The 20,000-nt window shown below is 36.6% G+C and overlaps 1 protein-coding gene across 1 annotated transcript in view; it reads right to left on the minus strand.

Moving 5' to 3' along the window:
* The window catches only part of ccdc102a (coiled-coil domain containing 102A), a 102,465-nt gene that overhangs the window by 16,063 nt on the left and 66,402 nt on the right, over positions 1-20,000 (minus strand). The window contains exon 6 of the mRNA XM_073837135.1: positions 17,501-17,710. Within this exon, the coding sequence (XP_073693236.1) occupies positions 17,501-17,710 (210 nt within the window). The remainder of the gene's footprint in view (positions 1-17,500; positions 17,711-20,000) is intronic.

The raw sequence follows: 20,000 nt of genomic DNA on the forward strand, positions 1-20,000 counted from the left end.
AATTTATCAGGTTATCAACGTATCAGGTTGTAGTTTCCTTCGTGCTCGACACTCGACTTATCGTGACTACATTTAAGATGGCGGCGACTGCTCTGTTCCTGGTGGAAGATGTCTGTATAAATCTTCTTGTAAATAAACTACCGGTGCTTTTTCTGAGTTCTCAATGTCTCGTTTTAAATGTCAGGGCCCTAGGAAGTCTACCGATGAAGTGTGGAGCTACTTTGTGCCTCGTAAATGGCGTAAAACAGTGATTTATTTACATGGCTCCTTCGATGCCCGATTGACTTTCATTGACAAGCTGTTGTGAGCATCGGCTAACTGACCCCAGATTTCGGACAGCTGGACACAAACCGAGATGAAATATGCAAGGTACGTTCACACTCGGTATCATGATTCAATACACTTTAGGTCAATATCACACCGGAGTTCTCCTTTAATATATAACTAATTATAAGGAAAGCTCGCCAACTGTTGAACCAGTTACTCTTTGTGGAGTGGCACATGCAGCCCTGCATATCTATAGAGAAGAGTGACTGATCCCTGATCACATCAGTCACCTCTTAACAACTTGTGTGCAGATTGTTTTGTGAACTTGTCACAATGTATTACAGGCTTTGCAAGAGGCTGTTTTGAAAGATGGCGCAGTGCAAACTAGATTTGACCAGAAAGTAAACTTGCCACTCCTGAGTAAGCATTGTTATTCATTTTATTACCTGAGCAAAAAACAGCCTAGTTAATTTGAAAGGGTTAGAACAATGTTTTTTACATTTACTTATATAAAACAAGGTTTACTAAATACTAAAATCTAGAACTAAAATAAAACTCTTAGAAAACTATTAATATACTTCGGAGATATTAAGAGAAGTGGAGAAAGAGGAGAGGAGACGAATTGTTGAATAAAGCCGTTATTTTTGTTTTGTTTCCGTACAAGAGGTATTCTCGTAGCTTTGTAAAATTATGGTTGAACCACTGATGGCAGATGGTCTATTTTTATGATGTCTTTCATACTTTTCTGGGCCTTGACAGTGCTATTTACTTGGCAGTCAATGGGACAGTTACAACCTCCCGGTTTTCATCCAAAATACCTTAAACTGTGTTCCGAAGATGAACTAAGCTTTTACAGGTTTAGAACGACTGATTAATGACAAACTTTTCATTTTGAGGTGGAGTAACCCTTTAAGCATTCCAAATCTGTGATTTCTCAAATATTGTAGCTTTACAATGACACTAATTCATTCAAGTCCCCCAAAAAGGCTTGTCGTCTATGTAAGCCAAATGCATAGGAAGACAGAATAATGCAGAGACTCTCAAATGAGGAATCGGTTCAACACTGCAGCTGGAATTGCTCACCAGTTCAGTGCTTAACAAGGTTAGGATCTATCTGGCAGGGTTGGGGTCAATTCAGGAATGAACTCAACAATTCCAATTCAAAGAAGGAAATGGAATTGGAATTCAACAACAATTACAGGAAACAGAGTTGGAATTGAATTGGAATTACAGGAAGTGGAATTCAATTCAGGGAAATTCCACTGAATTCCGTTTATTGCCGTTTCTGAGCATTTATTTGTGATTACATTTAGAGACATACATTTGCACTTTATTTATGATGCTTTACAAATACCAAGTTATGTATGAAATAGAGTTGGTCAAATGCAAGTACATAAAAATGAGAACTGTACATTATGAATTAATAATTGAATTACAGATAAGTTTCTGGATGTACTATATATTCAATATATGATTACCACATAATATATGTCTCAAAAAGTTAGTCATGCTCATTCATGTATTTCATTCACTTTTCATTGCATCAAATTATCATCATTTCCTGAAATTTGGCATGTGAAATGATCATGCTTAACATACTAAACATACAGTACTTTGTATTTCTTTTATATGTTTGTTGTTTATGTGATTTACAATATTTAATGTACTATAAACTATTAAGCAAATCAAGTCAAATTATTTTATTTAGCAACTCAAGTGGAATTTAGTGGAATTTATTTGATTTCAATTCTGTTTCCTGACATTCCAATTCAATTCCAATTCCATTTTGTGTCAGCTGCATGCAATTCCAACTCCATTCCAGGAAGTGAATTGGAATTTACCATTCATTCTCAATTCAATTCATGAATGGCCCCAACCCTGCTATCTTGGTATGTTTAAGAAGTCAAGTTATTTTTTTATTTAGTACTGACCTGAATAAAGACGTTTACATATAGTCCACAAGAGAAAACAATGGTTGAATTTATAAAAATTACCTTGTTCAAAGGTTTACTTGTATTTATTCTGAATACTGTGTTGTTACCTGAATGTTCCACAGCTGTTTTTTTTTAATGATAGTTAAATAGATAGAGTCCCTTGTTTGTCCTGAACAGTTAAACTGTCCACTGTTCTGAGAAATCCTTTAGGTCCCACAGATTCTTTGGTTTTTCAGCATTTTTGTGTATTTGAACCCTTTCCAACAATGACTGTATGATTTTGAGGAGGACACGGAGGACAACTGAGGGACTCATATGCAACTATTACAGAAGGTTTAAATGCTCTCTGATGCTTCAGAAGGAAAAACGATGCATTAAGAGCCAGGGGTGTAAACTTTTGAACAGAATGAGGATGTGTACATTTTTATTATTTTACCTAAATATAATTTATTTTCATTTAGTACTGCCAGAAGCTACTTACATGTTACCCAGAAGACAAAATAAGTTAAGAACCCTTAACCCTTCATAAGAACCCCCCCGGCTCTTATTGCATTGTTTTTCCTTCTGAAGCATCAGTGAGAGTTTGAATCTTCTGTAATAGTTGCATATGAGTCCCTCAGTTGTCCTCAGTGTGAAAAGATGGATCTCAAAATCATAGTCATTATTGAAAAGGGGTTCAAATACACAAAAATGCTTAAAAACCAAAGAATTTGTGGGACCTGAAGGATTTTTCTTAAGACCAGCAGGCAGTTTAACTGTTCAGGACCAACAAGAACCTCATGAACAACTATCACTACACAAAAACCACAGCTGTGGATCATTCTCTTGTGGACTATAATGTAAATGTCTTTTATGTGAAATATCTCAGTCAGGTCAGTACTAAATAAAAAATAACATGCATTTTGTATGCTCCCTCATGTTTTGGTAAAATAATTGACATTTTGCAGATTCTGCAAGGTGTATGTAAACTTTGGACTTCAACTGTATGTATCACAAACGATTACTCATGCCCCAGCTGCTATACTACTGGCAATGTGCCTTGTCTAAGCAAGTTAAATGATACAGAAATAAAATTAACTATATGTTGACTTATAAAGCCACTCTTGTTATTTTAGGTCATTTAACCAGACACAGATCATTAAAAAAAATAATAATTAAAAAACATCAAAACAGTCCAACTCCTCAAAGAAACACAATGCCTATCAATGCCTCTCACCCAGCTTACAACACAGTTTGTGAAATGATAGATATTTACAGGTAAAAAAGTTCCTTTGTTCATGCAAAATGGTGGTGAAACATTGTTTGCGAAACTAGAAAACTTCAAAGAAAAGAGAGAGATTAGCATGAGAGACAGAGGGCAGAAACCATCTGAAAAGATGAAAAATACATGTTAAGTGGGGGGGGAAGGTAAAATTACAAATGACATCATATCGAAAAAAGGAAGCCTGTGATTTAACAGCCTTCTCCACTTAAAAGTTAAATTTTTCATCTGCTAATTTGGGCCTAGCCATCTTTGGTGAGTGTTTTGATAGTGAAAGAAAGTAGAAGGAAAGAGGGGGCTGGATGAATAAAACATGCCACGTCTTGATGAATGATCTATGATGCTACAGAAATTTACTGCAGCAGAAGGAAATGGAAAGTGAGAAGTGGAAACCTGGGATACAGGAACAGACACCTGATCAACACAAACAGACTGAGACATACGGTTCTACCCACATGGGAATACAGCGAGAGGATGTGAAGACAAAAAAAAAATACTTAGTAAAATTATAGAAAAATGAATGCAAATAGACACATGCCCCCAGAGTAAATGAATAAAGATAAGCGAAGACAGGGTGAGGCTGTACAGCCGCATGGGGGAAGGCTGTTAAATGTTTCCTCCTCACTGGCTTTCAGATCCTGAAATCTGCTTAAACATCTGGCCCACTGCGCTCAGAACACACACCTTGTGTCGCTAGACACAATCACATCTCTCCATCTCTCACTGCCGCTCTAAAAGATCACAAATGCACAGTCTTAGAATATTCTATTTCCTTTGCAATTTGCCTTTCATGCTGCAGCAACGAGAGCAGGGAGCAAAGACACGAGAGCTTTTTGACACGCTCACCAAATGGTGTGCATCGAGTGGCTTCAATGGCTGCCGCCCATGCACAGCCGGCTAAAAGCAGTCAAGGCTTTAGGTGGAAATATATAATATGATTTAGTAAATGTATTTAGAAACAGCCTTAGCTAAATAAACATGTCAAACTATGTCTGACCACTTTGCAGCTCCCTGACATACAGTAAGTTTTATATATTTCTGAAGCATAAATCTAACCCCTGGCTTTCTCGCTCACATGTAAAATAAGAGAAAAGCAAGCTCCACTCCTGGTGTGCATATATATTCACATAAAGATGCCTTACACCCACATAACTAGTTATACAACTCAGCCATGATAGCAGCCAGCAGAGACTGTATGAAGCAGAGGATACAGTATGTAATACTCAGGAGAAATCATAACGCTCAATATGTAGGCTGTAGTCCTGCTCTGCAGTTAAAGGGGTCAATCGACTGTTAATTTACTCTAGAACATTCATTAGCTTGACTATCCTGAAAAAATGAAAAAAGCAGTGTTTTTTTTATTTGAAAAGCATACAACTTTTTAATTATAAAGGTGACAAAGATGCTTATGACAAAGATGTCATACAATTTATTTTAATATAAAGTATATTAAATGTGACCCTGGACCACAAAACCAGTCATAAGGTTGAGATGCATACATCATTTGAAAGCTCAATAAATAAGCTTTCTGTTGATGTATGGTTTGTTAGGATAGGACAATATTTGGATTTATTTATTTGAAAATTAGGAATCTGAGGGTGCAAAAAATCTAAATACTGAGAAAATCACCTTTAAAGTTGTCCAAATTAGGTTCTTAACAATGCATATTACTAATCAAAAATGACATTTTGATATATTTACAGTAGGAATTTTACAAAAAATCTTCATAGACATGATCTTTACTTAATTTCCTAATGATTTTTGGCATAAAAGAAAAATCAAAAATTTTGACCCATGCAATGTATTTTTGGCTATTGCTACAAATATACCCCAGCGACTTAAGACTGGTTTTGTGGTCCAGGGTCACAAATACTTTTGAGCAAGGATGCATGATGAAATTGATCAAAAGTTGCAGTAAAAACATTAATAATGTAACAAAAGATCTCCATTTCAAATAATTAATTATTTTATTTATCCAAGACTCACAAATATTATATATTGAACACATTAAAGAGCACAAAAAACATATAAATGGTAATATAAAATTATTTTAATATAAACTATAACATTAATTTTTAATAATTAGTTGTTGTTTTTTTTACCTTTATTTATCCAGGTAAACTGTTTGAGAATCACTTCTCATTTACAAACATGACCTGGCCAAGAGGCTACAGAAATCAATAGGGACATACTGTACAACTGTACATAGTCAAACACATGACACACATAGAACAAGCAATTGAATTAAAAAAAAGGTAGACAACAAAGCACATAGGGTTCAAGCACATAGCGCTGAAACCCTATTGTAATGGTCACTGATTAGTGATCTTTGCCTCTAGAACCACTGCTGTCAGTCAAATCGTTTGTTAAATGATTGAGAAGATGAAAAAAAAACTACTAATCCTAGGTTTTTCACTCAATTTGAAAAAAAAAAAAAAAAAAAAACACTTTCACTTTCAATTCTCTGGACTCTCTAGGTCAATAATTAACTAAAAAAAAAAGTTTACCCCAAATCCTATAAAGCCTAAAGGAAAACTCAAAACTTCACGAAACCTGGTGAGCACATGCGACAGGTGATTCTAAACAAGCATGCAAAGTTAAAAGAGATCGGATCACGGCAGGTGCTATAACAGTCATAAACATTACAAAACATAATATTTCTATGGTAAATTACCTGTATTTGCAAAAAAGGTTTGCTACATAATGTCTTTTTTCATATGTGTTTTTAATGCCTTAAAGCAGGAAACCCCGGCTCAGTTTGGTTTTGACACAGATTTCACAATTCAATTCGATTCTGATTCACAAGCTTGCAATTCAATTCGATTCGATTTCTGATTCTATTAAATTCTATATTGATTACTTTGGATATATATCACGTACAGTACATGCCAAATTTTCTCACGGAAAAAAAAAAACTCAACTAATGCTGTAAAATATACAGGAGAGTCAGTTGGTACTATATTTCTATAATACTGATGGTTAAAATGAACTGATTTGTATATGCGTAAAGTATACTCAAGGTTTTATAATAATAAAGTTGCAATTACATCATTATATTTCTAATCTAATTCATTTTTAAAATATTAACATGGTGGCATACATAAAGAACTGTAAAAATTACAATGAATATGTTATATGGTGCATAAATTTGGCAAAATGCCCCTTTGTAGAGTTCATTTTTCCAGCTGACTAACAAGTTTATGCTCATCTAATATGTTTTTCTGACGGTTAATGTAATGTTACAAGACACTGTTTACAAGCTGTTATATTGACGTCTGTACAAATGGACAGAATTTTAAATCTGAGATTGTTTCATATCAAAAGTAACAACACAAAGCTTACTGCTAATTTATTGCATGGGAGGCACACTACAATGTTCTGTTCATTAAGTGAAAATGAATAATTGATTTAAGAATTAATTGTTTTGTCAAAGTGAGAATCGATTAAAATAATCAGTATTTTCTACCCAGCTCTATTAATATTATTATTATGCCAACATTTACATACATTTAATTCTTTCTCTATTCAAGTAAATAGGAGCTGTATTTGTACGGCTGGAAATAGCCGCCGGGGGTGTTACGAATATGGCTGCCAAGGGATTTTGTGGTAGCTTAGTGGCTAAAGATCTTGACTAATAAAATTAGGTTGTAACTCCAAATCCACAAATTGGGGATCCATGATCTGAAGTGTCCCTATTACTAAGAGTCCTCGAGTGCTGCTCCAGGGAAAAAGCCTACATTAGGTTGCTTTGCATAAATAAGCATCTTCTAATGAACACAAACACTACAACACTGTTGCATTTTCAACAAGTGCAGCTAAAATCCAGCAAAAACCCCTGACCCTGCCTTACAGCTATCATCACAGCTGAGGATTAGATCAAGTCTAATAAGACAGCCGAGAGAGAGCGTGGTCTGGGGGCGGACGCCTCAGTCGATGGGAAAATGGGGGCGATGTAGGAGCCGCTGGAGCCATAATGGTTTCTCTGCCAGTTTGTGCCTTACTAACACTATTTCTCATGACAGACTGAGAGGATGATTCACTCACTCCAGCTTCACAGTGGGCAAAAACAGTGGGCCAGGAGCTATGATAAAATAGTGTCTGTGGCTTTTAGTGGCCCTGACCTGAGAACAGGGAACATGCAGTCCAACGGGCCAGGAAAATGGATGTGCCATCTACAAATAGAATTTGCTGTGCCTTACAAATGAATGGTGCTTTGTGAGCAATCTACACTGCCTCAATCTAAATTGGTGTTCACCTTAAGAGTCTACAGGCGGGTTGGTGGTTTTGACAAGCAACCTTACAGGCAGGGTCCAAAATTAAAACATGCTAAATCAAGTAAAAACCACCACTTGGCTAATCACTTCATTAGGAACGGCCACATAAACCTATGAGTAACACACTGATCTGTCCTGCTTGGCACAATTATGCAGGAATTCAATTTTAAATAATTAAATAAATAATTACTACATTATATCAGGGGCGTTTCCTCTGAGTAAGCAAGGGAAGCAGTGCCTCCTCAAAACAGTGGATGAGAAAAAAAGTTTGTAGTACAAAAATATAGCAATGACAAAATTACAAAATATAACATTAGAAAGTTTATAAATCACTTGTTTTTCTAAAGAAACATTGTTCAACAGCTACACCAGCAAGTAAAGTAACAGTGGGAGTCCACATCTTTCTCGCCTCCTCTGAGCACACCGAGTTTTAACAGACCACCTAAAGCGTGCGGTGGGTTTGATGGGGGGTAACTGAGAATGAATGGGGGAAAGTCATGTGAGAGGAGGCAATGCCTCCGCCTCCATCGCGATATGATTGGATATGACTGGTTATGTTCAGCTGTGATTGGTTCATGTAATAAATCCCGCCTTTGTGTTTGTGCGCATTCCGCGTTCGCGAAATCAGTCTCAATGTACAATATAATGGGAAAACTCATTTAAAAAGTAAGTAAACATCTCACACGATTAGACATAAACCACTTGGTTATGTCAAAATAAGACTTGCATTGGCATGAAAACGTGATGTGCTTTTAGCAAGTAATTAGTTTGGTGAAATTTCAAGTAAATCTGTGTCTGATCCAAAACATTCAAAAATAGTTCAAAATTTACTTTTAAAAAGAATAGATAAACATAAGTTCACAAATAAATTGTTTAAATTGTTACTGCCTTGAGTTATTGTTTTGGAATAATGCTTAAAAACACTACCTTGATGAGACTCATACTTGGCTTTAATGAATAAAGTAGAATATTGATTACATTGTTAATGTAAAAATATAAAATAGAGTTGTTGTTTTTTACGTTTTCTGATAGTGTAAGTAGTGTTTATTTAACCAAGAAAATGTAGATGGGGCATGAATTTACATGTGATTTAAAAAAGAAAAAAGAAAAAAAGAAACTGAGGAAAAGAACTTTGCTCTCTCATTTCAGAACACCACCGCACACCACTAATTATTATCCAAATAATTATGCTGACAGGGATAAATATCTATTTCCAATACAATAATAACAACTACAAAATGTTTATAGCTAGTAAATGTTCTCAGTTCATTGGCAGCTATAAAAAAATTGATTTTGAACCCTGCTCACAAAGGACTGATGTGAGCATAGATGTGGAATTTCACACTATAGACCATTTTGAGGAGAGTAAACAATCTAAACAATAAGTCCACAAGGTCCACATTTTGATAAAAACACATTAGGACAGCCGTGTTAACATTAGTTATGACTGAAGCGCCTCCTGTTACTGTTTTAAAGGGATAATCCACCCAAAATTCTGTCATTAATTACTCGCCCTCATGTTGTTCCAAACCCATAAGACCTTTGTTTGTCTTCAGAACACATGTTAAGATAATTTTGATGAAATCCAAGAGCTCTCTGATCATCCATAGACAGCAAGGGTCCTTCCACATGCAAGAACATCGACAAAATAGTACATGTGACATCAGTGGTTCAATCTGAATTTTATAAAGCTATTTTCAGTGCTAAAAAAAAAAACGTGGAAGGACCCTTGATGTCTATGGAGGGTCAGTAAGCTCTTGGATTTCATCAAAAATATCTTAATTTGTGTTCAGAAGACAAACAAAGGTCTTGTGAGTTTGGAACAACATGAGGGTGAGTAATTAATGACAGAATTTTCATTTTTGAATGAACTAACCCTTCAAAGTCGTTTGACAACAAGCAGAACATTTTCATGGGTCAATGACATCACCTCACTGAAATACTCTATTGCTTATAAGACTGATTAAAGTCATGAATTTAAAATACCATTTACACACAGTATTTGAAGTAGGTTAAACAAAGCTTCATTGAAATGCCACGAGACAGACACGCAGACAAAAACAACCGTGGCCTCTGCTGGCCTTGTTCTGGAGTGCTGAGCTGCTAATGTTGGTGCACTGCTATAAGGGATTCTCCAAGCATTAAATTGCAGCATGCAAGAAAGGCCTGATTCTGACTACATAGCACCCCTAGAAACATCACATGGCCTTTAACCCCGACATCAGATTTAAAGTGAGACTATTTCACCTGTTCTAGCCCCTCTTACTTTCCTCATTCAATCCTGAGGCTCCAATTACTTTTTCCTTTGCTTCCCTTCTCTATTTCTCACTCTCCTGTCACCTCTTCCATTCAACCTCTATGTCTCACCTTCATTACCTCCATGCAATTTCACAGTGCGGATCCATTGTCCTCTGTGATTGTATTGTCCATCCGTCCATTCCTTCCCCCCCTTTTCACAATCTCTCTATTGTAAGTGAGATGAACACTGCACTCTCTTTCGGCACATTATCTTCATATCGTCATCCTCATCAGTCTCTCTCCTTCTGTTTTTTGCAGAGTGTCTCTGTTTAACCTTCATTTCACCTCCCATACTTTTCTCTCCTATCGGTCCTGAGAGAAGGCGTTTTTGCTGACCGAGAGCTCTCTCGATAAAAAAAAAAAAAGAAAAAAAAAAAAAAGCCCTGGACCCAGACATCGGTATCAGAGCTGCTCAACCCTTACATATCAATGTCTAGGCTTATACATCTTAATTTAAAATGTTCTGAATCTACAAATATGCAAATCTAGAAGATGATTTCCCTTGAGCTCAGAACCTCAACTGATTTGTCAATGAAAAATATAGGGGGGAAAAAAACCCTAGGATCATTTAGTTGCATTCCACACATTTTCTACAGCACATTTCACACATACATACGTACACCTAGTTGTTTGTCCCTTTGGGTTAGACAGTGGGCTGTAGATCAACTTTAATGGCATGTTGTCAGTGCTGGCTAACTGGGACATCAGCCTCAGTGGCTCAGAAATAAGCCATAGCAGTAGGTGCTAATGGGTTCATTTAAACTCAGACCCGTGCTAATAGGCCTCCGCTGACTGGCGTGGGATCACGGGACAACTGACTAATGTGTGGACAGACTGTCATGGTCCCAACACATAGGAACTCTACTAACACAGTTCAAGGAAATTAAGGTTTTTGAGGAAAACATTCCAGGATTTTTCTCCATATAGTGGACTTCAATGGTGGCCAACGGGTTGAAGGTCCAAATTTCAGTTTCAATGCAGCTTCACAGGGGTTTACATGATCCCAGCCCAGGAATAAGGGTCTTTTCTAGTGAAACGATCTGTCATTTTCTAAAGGAAATAAAAACTTAAACTATAAACTATACTTTTTAACCACAAATGCTCGTCTTGCACTAGCTCTGCATAATCACGTTAGAAAGTCATGCTCATCTGTGTACTCTGGTTTAAAAAACGTAATCTCATTTTCTCCTCCAACTTCAAAATCGCTGTTTTACCTTATTTTGTAAAGCGTGTTTGACTTTCTTTGCACGTTTGCATTGTTAACACTGGGTGAGCGTGCATGATTACATAATGCGTGAGGTCAAGCTAGTGCAAGATGAGCATTTGTGGTTAAAAAGTATATAAATTATTATTATTATTTTTTAAATGACCGATCATTTCGCTAGATAAGACCCTTATTTTTCAATGGGATTGTGTAGAGCCATTTAAAGCTGCATTGAAACTGCAATTTGGATCTTCAACCCGCTGGCCACCGTTGAAGTCCACTATATGAAGAAAAATCTTGGAATGTTTTCCTTAAAAACCTTTTCGACTGAAGGAAAGAAAGACATGTACATCTCGGATAACATAGAGGAGAGTAAATTATCAGGAAATGTTTTATTCTGGAAATAAACTAATCCTTAAAACGTCTATCTGATTTTCTCCTCCAACTTCAAAATTGTCTTACATCGCTGCAAAAGTACTAACCCAGTGTTTACAGAGTGAACACGCAAAGAAGATCAAACACCCTTTAAAAAAAGGATAAAACAGCGATGTAGGACGATTTTGAAGTTGGAGAAGAAAATGAGAAGTTTTTCGACATACTCTAACTGTCTTGAACCGGAGCACACAGAGTACACATGCGCATTGCAGAGCTAGACAAGATGAGCATTTGTGGTTAAAAAGTGTATAAATATTAATTAATTAATTAATTTATTTATTTATTTAAGAAAATGGCAGATCATTTTACTAGACAAGATCCTTATTCCAAGGCTGGGATCGTTTAGAGCCCTTTGAAGCTGCATTTAAACTAAATTTTGGAAGTTCAAGCTCACAGGCACTTGCAGTCCACTATATAGAGAAAACTCCTGAAATGTTTTCCTCAAAAAACTATTTCTTTACGACTGAAGAAAGACATGAACATCTTGGATGACAAGGAGGGTGAGAAAATTATCTGTAATTTTTTATTCTGGAAGTGAACTAATCCTTTAAAGAGAACTTCTTATTTTCAGACCCTCATGTTGTTCTAAACCTGTATGACTTACTTTCTTCTGTGGAAAACAAAAGAAGATATTTGAAGAATGTTTTTTTCTGTTCCACACAGTTCAAGTTAACTCTTTGGAAAAACCAAAAATATTTTCATAAACTGAAATACAGATAAAATACATTTTCTGTTTACTCAACCAATGGCATGAGTTTAGGGAGAAAAACTTGTTTGGAAAAAAGTTATTTTTCCAAATCCATTTTGTTTTTGCTAGTGGTGCAGAAATGATACACTTCACCTTTAAGCTCTTGCATTGCATAAAAATTGAATAATCATGAACAATTTAGGCGACAAAGTTTGCGGAATGAGAGCTGGCAAACACTGATGGATGAAAAATAAAAAAGGAGAGAAAAATGTGCGTGAGACACCTCAATCAGTAAAGGGCGACCCCTTTGAGAAAAACACAGCAGGCCCAAATGGAAAACCTCTGGAGAAGCAGCCCAGAATCTGAAAGGCAAGACAATTCATTTCACACTGGCTTACTCCAGATGTAGCACACTAAAGGAGCTGATTTACACACACACACACACACACACACACACACATATGGACACACACACTGATTCATATGCTGCTACCCAGAGAGGCAAAATCGAGCACATGGGCTCCCACTTTGGCTGTCAATACTGTTTACCGCATTTCCATCAGAAAGTGGGAGCAACAGCAGCAGATGAGCAGCCAATATAGGCTCATTAATCATTGTGATTGGTGAATGAACTCTGTCTCTACGCCATCAGAGCAGGAGGGATAAACACCTGTGTGGAGGAGCAAGTGGCTGGCCAGATGTTGAAGGAGTTTAAGGAGAGATGTTGAACAGAACGTGAAGAGCACATCTGTATGTGGAAAGAGAACCAGATAGATGGCAAGACTTGTTTTTCCATGATCTTCAAATCCGCGTGTCTGGAAATCCTTTTGATCTGAAGTATTTTGCTTAAATGCTTAAAAAGTGCCTGCATATTATTATAATTATATATGGTTGCACAAAACTTTGAATAATTATTTTGAATAAAAACTTTTAATATGAATAATTATAAATATTAAAATGATTTGAATTGCACTTTTCATGCATGCAATATGTCAAATGGTTTCACAGATCTGAATAAAAACATTTTAACAAAATAATAATAATAATAATAAAAATAAATGTGTGACGCTGGACTACAAAACCAGTCTTAAGTAGCACAGGTATATTTGTAGCAGTAGCCAAAAATACATTGTATGGGTCAAAACAAAAGTAAAGATCATGTTCCATGAAGATACTTTGTAAATTTCCTACCGTAAACATATCAAATCATAATTTTTGACTGATACTATGCATTGTTAAGAACTTCATTTGGACAACTTTAAAGGCGATTTTCTCAATATTGTAATTTTTTGCACCCTCAGATTCCAGATTTTTAAATAGTTTAAAATCTTGGCCAAATATTGTCCTATCCTAACAAACCATACATCAGTGAAAAGTGTAGTATATTCAGCTTTCAGATGACAAATTTTTCTCAAACCCTTATAAACCCTTATGGCTGGTTTTGTGGTCCAGGGTCACATATATAAATGGAAATTGTGCCTACATATTTTTATATAATATAATAATGTTACTATTTAATTATTAGATTTTTTAGTACTTCACTACACAAATCCCATACTCCCACTTGTGTTATTGCTTCATTATAATAGTAATATAATGATAATAAAAAAAAACAAATAGCATTTTTCTTTCATACAATTCAGCTCAAAGAGCCTCACAGATCATATTATAAAAACAATTTAACAAAATAAAAACATATATAGTCAGTATATGACTTCATTATTTACTTTCTTACTATATTCTACATTTCATAATCATAATACATTGTAATATGGTTTGTCAAACATTTGTCTAGTAGTGTGAATGATCTGTTGAGAGAGTAATGCAAAAATGACGAAAGGAGTGAGAACGAGAGAGATAAAAAAAAAAGTACGGTATTAAACTGACCTTCAGAAAGACAAACTTCTCTTTGATCCCAGAGCAAGAGAGACTTTAACTCCAGTTCAAAGCTTGCCTACTCTAGACTCAACAAACCCTTTAGGAATAAAAAAAAAAAAGCACAGCCTGTTTTACTAACGCTCCTCCATCTGGATGGAGGCCTACTCATTTTATTTCTGTTTGTTGAAACACAAGCGTCATCATGTATTAGCTCCACACAAACCAGCTTTGAAGTTTGTAAGAGGTCACGGGCCCAAACAAAACCAGGAGTCCCTGATCAAAACACATAGAGAGACAGCAGCAGAACCAATAGCACAACTTCCACCTGCACGATTCACCTGGAGCCTTTTTGATGTGCGTGTGTGTGATGTGCCGACCTGCAGCTGCGTTTGTGCACGCGCTTTTGCCACAGTCAGATTGAGAGCTCTGATTGAGCCTCGGCCAACTCGATGAATCCCTTTCGAATCAACATGTAGCCTTCCAGATGGGCACCAGTCAGTATGTTAGAATGGGCTATGATCCAGGCCTTAAAACAGGGATATTCAATTACATTTACAATCTTTAAATTTACTTGTTAAAGGATTAGTTCACTTCCAGAACAAAACTTTCCAGATAATGTACTCTCACCCCTGTAATCCAACATTTATATTTCTTTCTTCAGTTGAAAAGAAATTAAGGTTATTGAGAAACATTCCAGAATTTTTCTCCATATAGTGGATTTCAACGGGGATCACCAGGTTGAAGGTCAAATTGCAGTTTCAATGCAGCTTTAAGGCGCTCTACACAATCCCTGCCAAGGACTAAAGGTCTTATCTAACAAATCAATCAACCATTTTCCACATGAGAAAATAATAGTTGAATTTCAAAAGTTGTTTAAAAGTTTACATACACTTGATTCCTAATACTGTGTTGATATCTGGATGATCCACAGCTGTTTTTGTTTAGCGATAGTTGTCTGCCGTTCTTCAGGTTCCACAAATTCTGACTATGAGATCCATCTTTTCACACTGGACAACTGAGGGACTCGTATGCAACTATTACAAAAGTTCAAACACTCACTGATGCTCCAGAAGGAAAAACACATTAATTAATGCATTAAGAGCCGGTGGGTGAAAACTTTTGAAGATCAGGGTAAATTTAACTAATTTTGTCTTCTGTGGAATATTTAAGTATCTTCTGTAGCTTCTGAAGGCAGTACTAAATGAAAAAAATATGATCTTTAAGCAAAATAAGAAAAATGTACACATCCTCATTTCGTTCAAAAGTTTACACCCCTGGCTCTTAATGCATAATTTTTCCTTCTGAAGCATCAGTGAGTGTTTGAACCTTCTGTAATGTTTGCATATGAATCCATCAGTTGTCTTTAGTTTGAAAAGATGGATCTCAAAATCAAACAGTCATTGTTGGAAGGAGTTCAAAAACACAAAAATGCTGAAAAACCAAAAAATCTGTGGGACCTGAAGGACTTTTCTGAAGAGCAGCGGGCAGTTTAACTGTTCAGGACATACAAGGGACTATCACTATCACTAGACAAACAAACAAACAAAACAAAAACACAGCTGTGGATCATTCAGGTAACAACACAGTATTAAGAATCAAGTGTACGTAAACTTTTGAACGGGGTCATTTTTATAAATTCAACTATTATTTTCTTTTATGGACTGTATGTAAACATCTTTTATGTGAAATATCTTATTCAGGTCAGAACTAAATAAAAAGCACATGCATTTTGTATGAACCCTCTTATTTTGATAAAATAATGAACATTTTGCATATTCTGCAAGGTGTATGTAAACTTTTGAAAACTATATATGCAAGTCTTTACTGTCACTTTTGATATATACAGTATAATATTATTTAGTGTGTGTATATACATATAAACAGGATTTTTATTAACTTGCATAACTTTCCCAGACCTACAAATGTCAATTTCGAAATTGCCTGACATTTCAAAGTTTTCCATGACTTTGTGTCTTGAGCACAAAGACACTACTAATGACTGACCGAGGTTTATCCACGCGATCAAATCAATATCTCATTTCTCGTAGGGATGCCACACACGCACACACAGAGACTCACATAGGAAGTAGCCATTGAGCCCCAATCCAAGTCTTCTGCACATGCTGGGCTTAACAGCAAATGTGACAGTATACATCAATCTACGGATGGGAGCCGAAGGAAACGTGGTAGAAAGTGAGAAAGCGACTGGAGCGGGATATGATTTCAGTATCAATCACACTTTGTTCTTTTTGTCAGTGATGGTGCATCGTCCTCAGTGCGCCGTGGCCTGTTTCTCCGTTCCTGTCCTCATCGATCCATTTGCTTCAACAGCTCCTGAGCAAGCTCATCAATCTCTCTGCGTTTCTCTCCCAGACTGCAGGCCGCCGGCCACTATCGGGACATCGCTTGTGTGGGAATGTGCAACAGCATGCGGACACGTGGACACACACACTCACACTCACCAAAAAAGCACGACACCCTTCTCAGATGGCCATATGTTGTGCATTTAACAAATAAGCCAACACATTGAGCCTCGCATGCAGGGATTACATGTCCGTTTCCTGGCACGATATCCTTTTTCCCTTGTTACTAGTTTAATTGACATGCTAAGCTCACTCTTACCCTTTTTCTCTTCATTCCTTTCCCTTCGGGATACCGCTCACCTCTAAAACAACTCTCTCTGCTCATATTCATCTCTCCCTCTTCACCACTCTCTTTAAATCTTTCCTACTTTCAAGGCAGGAGCAAGAGAGCAGGTGAGCGAGTGATTTACAGCGTCTATATGAAGGGAGCTTTGGAACACTTCATAAATCTCTGGCTGCTCTAATGGCCGCTCATAAGGGCTCTGGCCATAAGTGTCTGGATTTCCTGACACACTACTTTAATAGAGCCTCAATAGCATTTTACAAACACACACACACACACACACACACACACACACACATACACTGAACAGCTTTCTCAGCACAGCCAATCTATGACACAAGATCAAAAATCAAACTACGTGGCAGCACTTGCTCACATCCACCGTCATGCAGCACAGGATCTGATGGATATGGCCTCTTTACCTCAGTGACACTGCCTGGATTTATTGTAGGAAGAGGCCTAGATACTTTGCAAACCGCCGCCACACTTCATCCATCTCTCAACTGCTGTACAGATAGAATCTGAGCTGATGCTGAGATGTTGAGAAATGCTTTCTGATAGTTTTGTGATTATTTGTCAGAGGCTACTGTGTGGATGGTGTTCTCCTCCTCTCACCTTGTTCCTCTCAAACAGCTCACACTGGATGGTCTTGAGGTCAGTGTCCAGGGCGCTGGCTGCCTGCCTGCGTTTACGTGCCAGCTGCTCCTCCAGGTCTTCCATCTGGGCGCGCAGCTTTTTGTTTTCCCTCTCCAGAGCCAGCTTTTCCGTCTCCAGACGCTCCCGACGACCCCACTCTGCTGCATTCTCCACCTGCAGACGCTCCATCTGCACATTCACACACACACATTCAGTAAGAGGAACGAGAGAGACTTGATAACACATTACAAAACAAAAAGTTAATGAGGACAATAATAAAGTAATTTTGAATGTCAAGGCTCACTCCCAAGTCCAACATGTACAAATTTTAGCACAAAAATTTCAGCATAAAATTAAAAAACAAAAAGAAAAAAAAGGCATCACTACTTAACCCTTCACATCAAATTTTAATGTTCACAGTGGTCTAATATTTTTTTCATGGGAGTGTAGGTGGATAGTATTCATTTATTTATCCATGCCTGTACACTGCCGTTTGGGGTCAGCTTTTTTTAAATGCTGAAAGAAGTCCTCTACGCTCACTAAGGCTGCTTAAAAAAACTGTATAAACTGTAATATTGTGAAATATTACTATTTTAAAATATTAACTTAAAAATATATATATTTTTTTTAATATTAAACATTTTTTTTACATGGTGTTTTTGTTCATTTCGGAAATTCCCCCCACTTTTTCATACAGAATGCTTCTAATTTAGTTCTATTCTTAATATTACTATATGTGACCCTGGACCACAAAACCAGTCATAAGGGTCCATTTTTTAATTTAATAAATAAGCTTTCCATTGATGTATGTTAGGACAGGTTTTTGTTAGGATAGGACAATATTTAGCCAAGATACAACAATTTGAAAATCTGGAATCGGAGGGTGCAAAAAAATCTAAATATTGAGAAAATTGCCTCAAGTTGTCCAAATGAAGTTCTTAGCAATGCATATTATTAATTGAAAACTAAGATCGGATATATTTACGGTAGCAAATTTACAAAATATCTTAATGAAACATGATCTTTACTTTATATCCTAATAATTTTTGGCATAAAAGAAAAATCGATAATTTTGACACATACAATGTATTTTCAGCTATTGCTACAATTATACCCGTGCTACTTATGACTAGTTTTGTGGTTCAGGGTCATATATTACATACACACATTACTTATAAATTATTGTTTTTGCATATCATAGTTTTATTTTTAATCTATTAATTTAGTAAATAAATACTTAAAGGACTAGTTCACTTCCAGAATAACAATTTCTTGATTATTTTACGCACTCCTGTCATCCAAGATATTCATGTCTTTAAATTAGGGTTTTTGGTGAAAACATTCCAGGATTTTCCTCAATATAGTGGACTTCAATGGCGACCAATGGGTTGAAAGTCCAAATTGCAGTTTTAATGCTGCTTTAAAAGGCTCCCAGCTGAGGAATAAGGGTCTTATGTAGCGAAACGATCTGTCATTTTCTTAAAAAATAAAAATTTCTGTACAAATGCTCGTCTTGCACTAGCTTAACTTCACGCATTTCATAATCAAGGGTTGAAATGATAATGAAAGGTTTGACGTGACACAGGCAGACGTACCGACCCAGGGTTTACTAAGCAAACATACAAAGAAAGCCAAACACACTTTGCAAAAAAAGGTAAAACAACGATGAAGTTGCAGATACGCATTACAGAACTAGTGTAAGATGAGTGTTTGTGGTTAAAAAGTATATAAATAATCATTTTTCCACTATATGAAGTAAAATCCTGGAATGTTTTTTCTCAAAAACCTTCATTTCTTTTCAACTAGAGAAAGAAAGACATGAACATGTTGGATGACATGGGGGTGAGTAAATTTTCAGACAATTTTTATTCTGGAAATGAACTAATCCTTCAGTAAAAACAAAAAACAAAACAAAAAAAAATCTGAAATTTCTGAAAACTCCTAATGCAAATACTGTGTGCAGAACTCGAAATGCATCAAATATGAAGAGACAGCATATCCCTTGCGTATACCCATGATCAGGAAGGACTAATGCTGCATTAGCACACAGGACACCTATTAGCCCAGAATGATGTTGAACTAAGTGAAGGGCCCTCCATGATTTCCCAGTTCTGACCTGCTGCTAAAAGCAGTTTAATGGGAAACCATCTCTTGTAGGTTCACCTTAAGTGCTGGCTGACTTTCCTGGCATACCCTAAACTCTCTCCAGACCAACTAGTCATTAATATTTCTATAATGTCATTTGACTGCTGATATGAGGCAGTGCCTCGGAAACTCCTCGATTCCTGAGGGCAGAGATGAAGGGAGGTCACTGTGGGGTTTTGGAGATGAGGGGATGCAGCGCATCTGAGCCGACACACGGGAGTGGCGGCGCTCTTTAAGGAGTGCATCAAAGTGCATAATGTCACTCTCTCCTGCCAGGTTCATCTCAGCAACACCACGCTGCTAACACAGCACGCTGGGAATGTGTTAGAGCAGC

The sequence above is a fragment of the Garra rufa genome, chromosome 3 (genome assembly GCF_049309525.1).
Source record: "Garra rufa chromosome 3, GarRuf1.0, whole genome shotgun sequence".
In the NCBI taxonomy this organism is placed as follows: domain Eukaryota; kingdom Metazoa; phylum Chordata; class Actinopteri; order Cypriniformes; family Cyprinidae; genus Garra; species Garra rufa.